At 43.4% G+C, this 12,696-nt stretch overlaps 1 protein-coding gene across 1 annotated transcript in view; it reads left to right on the forward strand.

Moving 5' to 3' along the window:
- Positions 1 to 12,696, forward strand: part of SPG11 (SPG11 vesicle trafficking associated, spatacsin) — a 28,764-nt gene that overhangs the window by 15,458 nt on the left and 610 nt on the right. Inside the window, exons 22-39 of the mRNA XM_057422665.1 lie at positions 661 to 866; positions 1,460 to 1,568; positions 2,085 to 2,244; positions 2,853 to 3,110; positions 3,311 to 3,511; positions 3,813 to 3,920; positions 4,496 to 4,658; positions 5,047 to 5,261; positions 5,621 to 6,362; positions 7,128 to 7,270; positions 8,712 to 8,910; positions 9,221 to 9,358; positions 9,810 to 9,943; positions 10,619 to 10,726; positions 11,093 to 11,261; positions 11,543 to 11,631; positions 12,090 to 12,245; positions 12,510 to 12,661. Of these exons, the coding sequence (XP_057278648.1) occupies positions 661 to 866; positions 1,460 to 1,568; positions 2,085 to 2,244; positions 2,853 to 3,110; positions 3,311 to 3,511; positions 3,813 to 3,920; positions 4,496 to 4,658; positions 5,047 to 5,261; positions 5,621 to 6,362; positions 7,128 to 7,270; positions 8,712 to 8,910; positions 9,221 to 9,358; positions 9,810 to 9,943; positions 10,619 to 10,726; positions 11,093 to 11,261; positions 11,543 to 11,631; positions 12,090 to 12,245; positions 12,510 to 12,661 (3,450 nt within the window). The remainder of the gene's footprint in view (positions 1 to 660; positions 867 to 1,459; positions 1,569 to 2,084; positions 2,245 to 2,852; positions 3,111 to 3,310; positions 3,512 to 3,812; positions 3,921 to 4,495; positions 4,659 to 5,046; positions 5,262 to 5,620; positions 6,363 to 7,127; positions 7,271 to 8,711; positions 8,911 to 9,220; positions 9,359 to 9,809; positions 9,944 to 10,618; positions 10,727 to 11,092; positions 11,262 to 11,542; positions 11,632 to 12,089; positions 12,246 to 12,509; positions 12,662 to 12,696) is intronic.

Below are 12,696 nucleotides of genomic sequence, written 5' to 3' on the forward strand. Positions count from 1 at the left end.
AATCAAATATCACCTGAGTGAGGGTGAGCTTTGTGTTGAATTGCCTAAATAAATCTGCACAGTGAAAGCAAGGGATGAAAACTGTTCCAGTCATATCAAACACAGGTAGGCTTCTCTTCCAAGGACCTGAGCCTCTAGATCACTTTAGAAACAAGATGTCCCTTTGACTTTTCATATAGTTAAATTAATAAGACAAATTTACTGGAGATTAAGAAGATAAATCTACTGGAGATTGAAGGAATTAAATGTTCTGGCTGAAGCTTCAAAACCATGTGGTCAAAAGGATACTTTCAAATTACACATCTTGCTTGAATATATTAAATTTACTATGAAGTATATTCAAAATTAGTAGGAATTACATCATAACAAATTGCTTTGTTTCTAGAATGCCTAGAATGCAGCTGTGTATTAGTCACTATTTGTTTCTTTTCCTCATTTCTATACAAATCAGTTTCACTTATGTAAACAGCAAAGATTCTAAAATATAAATAGGAAACTTTTTATTAATATAGATATGAAACTTACGGGTTGTAAGTTTCTTTCATGCTACTAAAGGCTGTACATTTAGTAAATCTTGTAAGTACTTGTTTATGGGAGGAACATTCATGTTTGGAAATTGGTTGCAAATCACCGTGCTAACTGTTGCTCTTTCTGTTCCAGGATTCAGCAGGCAGGGAATGAAGCCTATGGTTTAGCTCTTTCTCTCTTCAGTGCACCTTCAGTAGGAGCAGCCTGTGCCTGTTTCCTGGAATTACTCGGTCTCGACAGCCTCAAACTCAGGGTTGATGTTAAAGTTGCAAACATGATTTTCAGTTACAGAACACGACATAAAGATTCTCAGCACAGTCAAATAAGAGAATCTTTGGGTAAGGGTGTCTTCTGTTTGCTTTCAGATAGGGTACTCTGTATACGTTGGGAAGGGAAGCAGGGATGGGTTGAAAGTTGCTTCTCAGGAATGCAGTAAAAGCATCCTGTCCATTGAAGGGCTGAGAATTTTGCTCTTTTATTCCTGCTTCATACTGACTTTGAGTGCGCGTTAAACAGTGCAGGACTGTAATGTGACATGCAGCCAGACCTGCAGGAGTATCTAACAGACACTATGCAACAGCTGGTGAAGGCTTAGTTTAATACTTAGTAAGGTTCAGCCTAATGTAATAATATAACTAGAGGATTAAACAAGGGGCCGTTTCCAAATCTTTTTTCTCTCTCATACTTGAAAACTATCTTAGAGCTGCAGTAAAATCAGATGTTCAAAGCTTTAATGAAATTATTAAATTTATAATAATAATTATTACTAAGGATTTATCCTAGGAATACCTTTAGAAACTTGAATTTCTAACCATAGGTCCACAGGTGTCTTTTTGTCCTAACTAGGAAACTATTTGGTACTTTTGAAAATATTACCCTTACTCTAATCCCAAATAACATCCCAGAAATAATAATATGTTCTTTTAAACAGTTGAAAAGTTAAGAAAATTGGCTGATGGTGACAAAGCAACTGCAGCAGAAATTCTTACCTCCTTAGAAGAAGCCTTTTGGGATGCAGTTGAGCAGCAAGGAATAATGAAGTGAGTAAATCATGATTTAAAGGATTATGTTGGCAAATGGAATTGAGCACTGAATTTTACCATTTGTGTGTTCAGATAATACAAAAAATATCCACATGGGCTTTATTGCAGTAAACTGAACAACAGTGTTTGAATTTAGAGTCTTGTCCTGGTATTTCAAATACTAGAGGTAGTAGAGGTATGTGGCAAGAATAAGGAGGTGCAGTCAGCATGTTGGACAAGCTGCTCCACAGAGTTCTTGCAGCACATTGAGAAGGGAACATCATTGACTTAGTTTCAAAACAAGCACTGTCCAGGTAGGGCAATGTATCTGCTGTGGTGGGTGGGAATGTCCACAGGGTGCAGGACTGGAGCTCCCACAATGGAATGTGACTTAATCTGTGGTGAAGTCCATGGAAGTGCTGCTGTGGCCATTTGCAGGCAGTGGATCTCAGGCCACGTGATGAGATTGTACATTGTTAATGTCTGGTATAAATACGAGTTTATTACAGCTGAAGCTCTTTAAATCCCATACAGGACATGCAGTGACTCTAGAAGGCAGTGGTCTTTGGTAATGCAGTTCTGTAAACTCCATAATATCAGACTGAGTACGTCTTACCTGAAGGAATGTGCCAAATGCAATGACTGGCTGCAGTTCATCATCCAAAGCCAGCTGTACAGCTACCAGCCAGATGAGGTAAGCTACCTTTGTCTGATTTTAAGTGAAGACAGAGTTTGTCAAGAGTGTTCTTTGTGTGTGATGTTGAGAAAAAGAGGGAAAAAAATAGATTCTTTTAACAAGGGAATATTAGGTTGTGGAGATAACATAGAGAGAAACCAAATCTTCCATTTTTGGTTTAGAATGTAATTTAAAAATTAATAAAATATTACTAGCATATAAAAATGAAAAGCAATTTGGGAAGGGTAATGTGAGGAGGCTAACTGGAAAATTCCAGGTAAGATGATAACGAGCAGGCCTAGGAATTTAACCTGGATCTTTTCAGTGTGGTCTTGAAAAATATGTGATTACACAACAGCAACTAACCAGGCACTTTTCATGGTGTGTTGGTAGTATGAGAGATATGACAGAAATGAGTGTCTCTATGAGGCATTTTAGCTTCATGTAGGAGGATGAACTTCAGTATTTTATTAGACAGAACACTTCTCTAGGTCTCCAAAATCATTCTAAAAGTCAGAATTGAAGAATGGTTTGTATTTTCTATGTATTTAATGCTTTGGTCGTTCTGCCCACTCTTTCTCTTTGGATCTCACTCTGTATAGATGCTTTTGGTTCTTTTTTCCTAGGTCATTTCTGTCCTTCAAGATTTCACTCCCACTTTACAAGATCACTTGATGTTGGCTTTGGAGAAGCTACCCGGTGTGTGTCCTGCTGCAGGGAGTGCTGGAAGCAGTGCTGCCAGTGTGCTTAAGGGCAGATATGCAGATAGCCTCTTCCAAATCCTTTTTCAGTGTCAGGGGAACTCAAACCCTTCACGTTACCTTTTGACTGCAGGATTGAGAGAGCAGGCTCCCATTCTGAGTGTCTTAGCAGCATGTTTCCAAGTGAGTATTGATGAAGTTATTCATCTCTTAGAAGAATAAGTAATGAAAAAGTGATGGTTGTGCATAATCATGTGCAATGGTAGATATGATTCTGTGATTCATTTTCTCAGTGTTTGTAACAATTGTGACTATTATGACACATTTCACCAAGTAGTACATAATGAGGTTATTCTATAAACCATCGTTCTGTCTTCTGACAGGATGCAAACATTCTTCATTGTCTCTGTGTTTGGGTAATTACTGCTGTGGATGATGCTACCAGAGCTGAAGCAACAAACCATATTCAGAGCTCAGCAGAAAACCATGAATGGGATCTTCATGACCTGGCAGTTATCTGGAAAGTGTTCTTAAGAAAGCAAAAAAGTAGAACACTTCTGAATGGCTTCCAGCTCTTTTTAAAGGTATGGTAATGTCTCTTTAAGTGTATCTGATATGGTGTTGAAGAGGTAGCCCACAGATTCTCCCTCTGTCTTGCTGTTTGTGGCCTGGATAACCTGGATGCAGTCCACTGAAAATCCCAATCAAGTAGGAAAATCTTGAATGGAAGTTCTTCCAGTTATTACACATTTTCAAATCAAGTATCAGCCTTGCATGCAGTTTTAATAAATTGGAAGTTTATTGCTCTGCTACTGAGGAAGATAAAGGCTACATTTATTGAGGTACTTTTAGGAAAGAATTCTAACCTGGTTTTGTGTCTGGAAGGATTCCCCTTTACTGCATATCCTGGAGATGTATGAACTGTGTATGAACTGTAAAAAATACAGTGAAGCTAAAGCCAAACTGGACAAGTTTCAGGAAAGTTTCACAAAAGTAAGTACTCATTTTCTCTAAATGCCATTGCTTGACTCTTCCCTTACTAGAATGGGATCTAATGTTGTATATGAAAATAGTGACCAAGATGTTTCAGAAATGATTTCAGTTCTTCCCTTTCCATCACAGTTTTCTAGTTCCCTGAATATCCTGGTAATGAACATTTCATGTCATTACTGGTTTTCTTTCCTGCAATTCAAGCTAGAGCTACACCGGTATACCTGTGTGCTGCTCACACAGCATATATGCTTATCAAGTATACAGAAGTATGACAGGAGCTATTGATCTAGCAATTTATTTTATCTATCCATTTCTGATCCCTCTTGCATCTTTTATCTCTTCCATGATTATCAGGAGTAATTTGTGGTCACCCTTTCATAAAATTTACTACTTTCGGATCAAAGTCAAACTTGCATCTGTAATAGATTGCTGTCCCTTTAGCAATGGCAGTTCATTGTTTCTTAAAGGAGGAAGCAGATCCAGTACCTTCCATTTCCAGCACAATTCCCACCAAAATGCAGAGTATGGTTGCAAAAAAAGAAAAACCCAACACTTAAAAGACTTTATCTACACAGCTTAAAACCGAAGATGAGCCAGCAGCCTCAGAATTCCCTGTGCAGTGGTTGGAATCACAAACCTTGTTTCTTCTTGAATTGATGATGCAGCAATGTAGAACGGAATATGAATTGGGAAAGCTCTTACAGCTGCTTGCTGCAGCAGATGGTCTTCTGCTTGATGGTAAATACGGCTTCCTCTGTTAGCTGGTGTACCTCTTTAATCTAAAGACCACCTAGAGTGTTTCTGGAGTGAGTGAAAATATTTACTTTTAAGTGTATTCATACTGTGTAAGGATTCATACAACCAGACTTGGTCCTTACAGTGAGTTGCAGTCGTGAAAGTGTAACTGTGTGTAAGTCTGGGAGAGTGATTATGTGTAAGTGTTGTGGAGGAGTGCATGGATTATCTGCAGAAGTATTTTACTTATGGATTTAGAGCTGACTTTCAGTCCCATGAAAGCTTTAGAGTGTAAGATCTGTGCTCCTCTGGCAGGGTTGCACGCTGAAATAAGCAGCAGTTATTTCCTCAGGTTTAAAAGCCTTTAGATGTTTCTACTCTCTTACAACAGGCCCCTACGTGAAGAAACTCTGTGCACTCAGTGAGATCCTGAAGGATTCCTCCATAGCAATTAATCGCTCCATCCTAACCAGTTCTGATCTGGAGACATTCCAGAGTGAGTGCAGATCGATTCTGGAGCAGCTGCAAGAGAAAGGGATGTTCTCACTGGCTCGGGAGGTAGCAGCACTGGCTGAATTGCCCGTGGACAGCGTAGTTACACAAGAGGTACAGCAGAGTTAAATAGCGATACTCACCTCTTACTCCTCCCAGTACTGGCAGTGTTGAGAATGTTAGTTCTCAGCCTTTTTGAAAACCATTTTTTTCTTTAAATCACTTTTTATTTTAAGTGCAAGTACAGCAGACAAGTTGGCTGTGGGTGCTGAGCTGAAAGGGACAGCGTAGCTTTCCTTATTCTCTTACTCTTTTCCCTTGCTATGCAGTCAGTTTTATTTGGTGAGTAAATAGGTGGATTTGTTGCATATTGAGACACTGAATCTCAGTTCAGTTTCTCACTATGTTGGCCATCCAGTGTGAATTTTCTTTCTTGGAAAGACGGGTATTTAAACTCTCTGTGAATTTTGCAGGTTCTAAGAGATCTGCATCGTTTAAGAGAGCTTGGACTGTGGCACCAAACCCAGACAAGAACTGAATTCTGGAAGAAATGTAATGACAGCTTCATGAAAAACTCGGTCTCCAGCAAAGCTGCATCTCGTTTCTTTTTCGATCAGGCAAACACGGTATTTGAGTCTTTAGCTCATGAGAAGATAACCAGCATCATGGAGAGGCATTTGTTGCTTACCCTGGCTGGCCACTGGCTTGCCAAGAGTGACTCGGTGTCATTGCATGAGTTGGAGGCAATAGAGAAGCAGATCTGGATTTGTCGCATCGCACAACCGTCACCCACTGCTGAGGGGTCAGGCACATCAAGATTCTCCTCCCATGTTGCTGTGAGCCCAGATCTTACCTTTGATGACTTAGCAAAGGAATTTTCTTTCTCAAAGCTACCTGCTCTCAACAGACCAGAGTACTTAAAACTAGAGGGGCTTGCATTCAGAGAGTCTCAGCAGACCTTGACTTGTGATGAGGAGCAGTCACTCAAGGTTCTGATCGGGTGCCTCCTCGATGAAGGCAGCGTGCATGAAGCCAGCCGTGTTTGCCAGTATTTCCACTTCTACAGCAGAGATGTTTCACTGGTTCTGCACTGCAGAGCCCTGGCCTCAGGGGAGGCTGATCTAGAGAACCTGCACCCAGATATTCAGACTCTCCTTATAGCAAGAGAGAAGTCATCTGAAAGCAGCACATCTGAGCACAGCAGAGTTCTGAGTGGTGAGTAACTTCAGCCACATCACAAGTAATACCATTGTTGGGTTCCACTGGATTCTCCTCTTCTGTGACAGTGTTAATTTCCCTCAGCATTTCTGCAGGAAAGAAGGTCTCTGTGGCAGTGGGTTATCTCCTTGGTTCATAAACCTTCTGGTGAAAGGAATTTGAAGCCTTGTAACGTACATTGCTTGTATGTGCTGCAGGCAGGGTGCTTCTATAAACAGTTTCTATAGTCTCATAACCATTCATTTTTTTATACTTCACATTTCTGTTCTGATAAAGTAGCACTGAGCTTCATCAATGTTCCTGCTTTTGGAAGACAGACGCTAGTAAATCTTGAGCGTATTTCTGGAGCTGAAACAAGGAAATGCTTTAAGTAATGATTCTCTGAGTACTCTGTACATTGTAAAGGGTTTAGTGTTTTGTATTAATAGCAAGGCTAAGGCTGATAATGTTGATATATAAAGTACTCTGTGCATATTTGTGAAGTCTGAATGAGAAAGCTTTCAGCTGGAACGTTACTTTCTGATACTAACATCTGTAAAGTTTAATAGAAACAGAAGGGAATAAATGAAGCCTAAGCTGCTGAACCCTTATGTTCTCATATGCCTAGAAATTGTACATCCGAGGTATTATTGAGTTCAGTTTTCAAAGACCGAGGAAGTGTTATGTATTTGCTGCAGATATCTGGAGCCTAGCTCCAAGGATAAAGCTTGTTGGTGTTACCAGTCTTTGTGAGAAAGGAATTGACAGTGGTTTTGTTTCCAGCATCAGGCTTAGAAGACTGGACTCACATTGTGGCTCCACCTCCAGATGATCAAGTTGTTATCAGCCTGAAGGCTCTTATAGAAGAATGTGTCCATGGCAGGAATTACTGCAGACAGGTTCTCTGTTTATATGAGCTTTCTAAGGTATGTGTCTAGTAAGATTACTGAGGAAACATGTGGTTTGTATCAAGCTGTGCTGTGGAAGTTTCTGGAGGAAAGAATAATGAGTGGTGAAAGTACTCAGTGGGTGCCTGCAGCAAGCTTCAGAGGGGGAAATGGCCAAACCTTTGTGTGGAAAAATGGCCAGATGCTTCCTAGGTGTGAAGTGCTGGGATGAACTCGCCTCCCAGGCTCCCCAGGCCCCTGCTCTGACTCCTCTGGGCCAGCTTGCAGCCTGGCTCTCTTTGATGTGCCTTTTTCATAATCTTTCAAGCAGATGTTGTTCATCTCACACTTTGCTTCAGGCCTTTGTTGTGGGTTGCCTTCATAATGAACCCCAACCCAGGAGGAGACACAGAGATAGCAGCTGCCTTAGAAGTTTAGCACAGAAGTGCTCTGCAGGCTCCACAGTGACAGCTCCTTACTCAGAGGCTGCTCAGAGGAGTGGGTAATAACTTCCAAGTGGTTTGACCCAGACAGTGTCAGGAGGGGCAGCAGACTGTTGTTTGCTGCCTCTGTGCTCCTTGACATTCAGAACTGCCTTCAGCCCAACTCTGCTTCTGCTTCAGAGGTGCTGCTGAACACTTCTTTCAGGGTACAGAACCCTTTTCCATGGTATTTGCTCATATTTTTGAAACATAGCATTAGCTTTTCCTGAATAAAAAGCATCAGTTTGTGTGCTGAAGACTTCAGAATTGCCTTTATCACAGAGCTTCCTTGATTTTCCTACAGAATTTTGCATACCTCAGATATTCAGAGGGAGGGCTTTCGGTTTGTGCTGCTACGTAGTTGTATGATTGGCTTGTTGCCTTTTATACCACTCATATACTTCTAGCCTGAAGCTGCATGTGTCCCTACTGTTGAATTAAGAGCTGATCATTGTGTTTAGGAGGTACATTTTTCAACGAATCTGTACACTTGTAAAGCTGTCGTATGTCACAGGAGAGTATTTACAGAGCCTCACCTCTGCCAGATGTAGCCAGTGTAAAAACGAGGATGTCTTTTTCGCTGTGAGCTTGTGGTATGTAGAGAAGAGGAGAAAGAACCTCAGGAGTGAAACCTACTCAGTAAAACACAATCCTTCCTTTGGGAGGACATGCTCCTGTCTTTCTTCTATGTATTTCAAGTGTTAAGGTTTATACTGGGCTAGGAAAATACCTCTGTTCATGGCAACCGCTCTGTGAGTATTAAACTTCAAATGCAGCATAGTTACATGTCACCCTGATCTGGAGAGCACTAATACTTAAGTTACCCAGGTGAACATTACCTGACCTAAGGACAGATGATGTTTGCAGGTTTTGAACCTGGGTTCTGTCTGTTCTCCAGCTCTCCTCTCCTGCATCACCTCATTGCTAACAAGTCAATAGATGTTCTGCACTGGACCCTTTGCTGTGTAGGATCTTCTAAGTGCATGTGTGTTTCTTAGGAGCTGAACTGCTGCTACAGTGAGATGTCAGCCCAGGACCCTGAGAAGCTGCTTCGTGCCATCCTGTCATCCCGCCAGCCGGAGCGGTGCAAGAAGGCGCAGGCGTTCATCACCACGCAGGCTCTGCAGCCCAGCACCGTGGCAGAGCTGGTGGCTGAGGAAATCATGCAGGAGCTACTGGCATCTTCAGAAGGGAAAGGTAGTAAAGAAGCTTGGTCTTGTATGTTAGCGGGTTTGGTTTGTAAGTGTGGTGTTCCTGTGTCTGCAAAACAGTCCTCGCTCTCGAGATATTTGAGTGTTGATTATAGTCAGTAATGTTTGGGCAGCTCTTGTACAAGGCTTGTAAACCTTGTGTACCTTACATAGGGTTTTGTATAAAACGTTTGCATACTTGTTCAGTGTGGGTGAAGTTAGAGTGGTTTGTTTGGTTTGTTTTTCTATTAACGTAGCTAATCTCACCCTAACAAGTAGCACCTGGGACATAACTCACTCTCTCTCTGTGGACACAGGACAGAAACAGGTTGTGAACCCAGCAGCTGAGAGTCAGGCATTCCTACAGCTTGCTAAGCTCTGCCAGGATCATACATTGGTTGGCATGAAGTTACTGGATAAGATTTCCTCCGTACCTCATGGGGAACTGTCGTGCAGTAAGTAAATGGCAATTAATACTTGATGTAAGCAGTGCATTACTGAACATGGCATTACCTGGGTTAAAATCACAGCACAGAGCACAGATGCAGAGCTGCCTGGTAGCAGTGGCATGCTGGTGTATTCCTACACGTTTGTCAGCCTGCTTCTGCTGGAGGAGGTTGGAAGTTTTGTGTGTGGAATAAAATAATGTGTCAGAAAATGATCCAGAAAAACCCAGACTTTCCCACAGCTTGAGAAGCCAGACTGGATGCACGCTGTTATAGAAACTGTTACTACTTGAAACTGCACAGGACAGACCATAACAGCTCAACTTTCTAATCCAGTTCTGCTGTCTGTAACTGGAAGGGCTGTGTGTCCTCAGCAGCAATAGCCTCAGTGGAGTGAGGCACAGGAATTAACCCCCTCAGTTTATTAGTTAATAAATACCTGAGCGCTTCCATTCTTCAGTTACAGAACTGCTGATCGTGGCTCACAACTGCTTCAGTTTGACTTGCCACATGGAGGGGATCACTCGAGTCCTCCAAGCAGCACGGCTGCTCACGGATGAGTATCTGGCACCTAATGAAGAGTACGGAGTCATGGTACGGGTCCTGATGCCCTGTGTGTTTATCCAGATGTGTGCAGAGGGTTCCATGTGCACATCAGCAGTAACTGCTGGTGAGCAGTGCAGGGGGAGCTGGGGGCCGGAATGGACACAGTCCTTCTCCTCTGGACGGCTGCCTTGTCCTGCCTGGCCCTAGAAGCTAAAAGTGGGTGTTTGGTCTGATGTGTGCAGGTCACAAAAGCTCTTAAAAGACTTCTCTGGAAAACAAAGGAGGAGACAGGGGAGCGGTGAAGTGGCAGCAGGGAAGTAGATCAGGACGGCAATGTCAGAGTAATTCAGCTGCTGGTCAAATGTGAGGATTTGCATTACTGGGCTGTTGCACATCTTTATGTCCTGCCTTGGAAGGACTCCGGGAGTTGGAGACATGCCCAGTGTAAAGGTGTCATTGCTAGAAGGGTCACTGCCTATTTTAATTTGGTCGGATTACATCCTTTCACCTCACAGGAAAAAGGATGCAGTTGGTTGGTTGAAAACTTAAAACTCCATGGCTCTGAGGGAGCATCTGCCTGCCTGATGCCCCTCACTGTGCCCTGTATCTGTATCGGCCAGCCCAGCACTGCCACATGCAGCCCCCTCCCTGCCATGGCCCTGACTGCTCAGAGTGGGGTTTCTGCTTGCTTTGGGCTTCAGGCTCTCCCTGCTGTTTCCACAGGTTCGTCTTCTCACTGGAATTGGCAGGTACAATGAGATGACCTACATATTTGAGCTGCTGCATGAGAAACACTACTTCGAAGTGCTCATGAGGAAGAAGTTAGACCCAGTAAGTGGAGGGGTACAAAGGGGGGAAGCTCGAGGAACTGTGTGGCTGCGTCAGAACTGGTATTTACACAACAGAGTGCAGTTACCTGGGGATTTTAATTGCTAGAGTATGGGAAATCTCCATCAAGTTTTGCAGGAATAAGCTAATTCTGGAGTTTGTTCTGGTTTTAGTTCAACTATTTCAAATTAGTCCAGTGCTGCACCAAGTGCAGCGTTGAAACTTCAAGCTTTGGGTTGTCACTCAGATCTCATGTCCTGCTTTGGATTTACTTCCAGTTAAAGGTTTTTAAAATCAGAAATATTTACTGAAATGGGAATAAAACAAAGGCTCTTCAAATCTTGATGGGATTTCCCTTCATCTGACCAGAGCGGGACACTGAAGACAGCTCTGCTGGATTACATCAAGCGCTGCCGGCCCGGGGACAGTGAGAAGCACAACATGATAGCCCTGTGCTTCAGCATGTGTCGAGAGATCGGGGAGAATCACGAGGCTGCTGCTTGCATACAGCTCAAACTCATTGAATCTCAGCCCTGGGGTGAGTGGAAACCAAGTCTGTTTCAGCAGGAGGACATGCAGGGTGACCGGTTTTGATGGCCGGTCTGGTCCTGATAACATCCTTTGGCTTCCAGCACTGGCTTTGCTCCATTAACCAAGCAGTCAGTGCTGTTTCTTTGTGCTTTTTTAGTACAAAATATCTTTTGTCAGACTTTTGTTGCTCTGAGGCACCCCTCGGGGGGCACACTTGGTACCAGGAGGTATTTTTGTAACTTACTTTGTCACATTATAAATAATTGGTTCTTTTTTTCCCCATTTCAGAGGAGTCTCTTCGGGATGTTGCAAATTTAAAGAAACTGCTGATGAAAGCCCTGACGCTCTTCATTGATGCAGCAGAAAGTTATTCTAAGGTAAAATGAGATGTACAGAACTGGGAGCGCATAAGGAGTGAGCTGAACAGGGAGGACAAAGCAAGCTGTGCTAGGGAGGGATATGGAATCCTGTCCCAGGAGAAGAGGAGCAGAGGAATCATCCCTTGTGGCCTGCCCCCGGTAGCCCTGCTGCGTTCACAAGCAGGTGACTGTTCCTTCCTTAGGCTCTACACTTTAGGGTTACAGTTGGGTTCCCCAGTTTTAGGAGTGGCCATGAGCTTAACTAGCAGGAGTAGAACAGTATAATGAGTTTAAAACCTAGTGTGGTTATGATGGAAGTAGTTCTGGTGGTGCGTGAAGCTTTGTTTAAGGCTCACAGTGATAACCCTGCAGTGGTCTAGAAGATGGAGTGCTGGGTAACGCTGAACTCATGCTTGCTGTCAGGAAGATTTTACTTCCCTTGAAAAACAAGCTCCTGTTTTCTGGTGTGTTTACAGGACTCCTGTGTGCGCCAGGCCCTGCGCTGCCGGCGGCTGACGAAGCTCATAACGCTCCAGCTGCACTTCCTCAGCACGGGTCAGAGCACGATGCTCATCAACCTCAGCAGGCAGGAGCTGATGGACTCCATCGTGGCCTTGCCTCGGTTCTACCAGGTGAGTTCAGCTCCCTCATCCGTTGCTGCTTCTGACCAGGGTTGTTTTACACAGCGGGTACCTGAGCACAGTGCTCAGCTCTGCCACGTGGCCACCATGCCTGTGACTGTTACCCCATGATACTGCCCACTCAGGAGCCAGCCTGGAAACAGAAGCACAGCTCTGATGGGGACCTGCAGTATTTTCAGTATCCTAAATACAGGAATGTCTCTGTGCCAGAACCACCTCTTTCTGCTCGGTCACTGCAGCTCTGTTCCCCTGCAGGCAGCCATTGTGGCCGAGGCATATGAGTTTGTGCCGGACTGGGCTGAAGTTCTGTACCAGCAAGTGGTCACCAAGGGAGACTTCACATACTTAGAAGACTTCAAACAACAAAGACCCCTGAAGCCCAGCATGTTTGAGGAGATCGCCAAGAAGTGAGTATTGTGTGGACAAGCTGGAATGTTCTTTC

Source organism: Pezoporus wallicus, unplaced genomic scaffold (genome assembly GCF_028554395.1).
Source record: "Pezoporus wallicus isolate ANWC-B61680 ecotype Strahan unplaced genomic scaffold, APGP_CSIRO_Pwel_v1 contig_13178, whole genome shotgun sequence".
Taxonomy (NCBI): Eukaryota; Metazoa; Chordata; class Aves; order Psittaciformes; family Psittacidae; genus Pezoporus; species Pezoporus wallicus.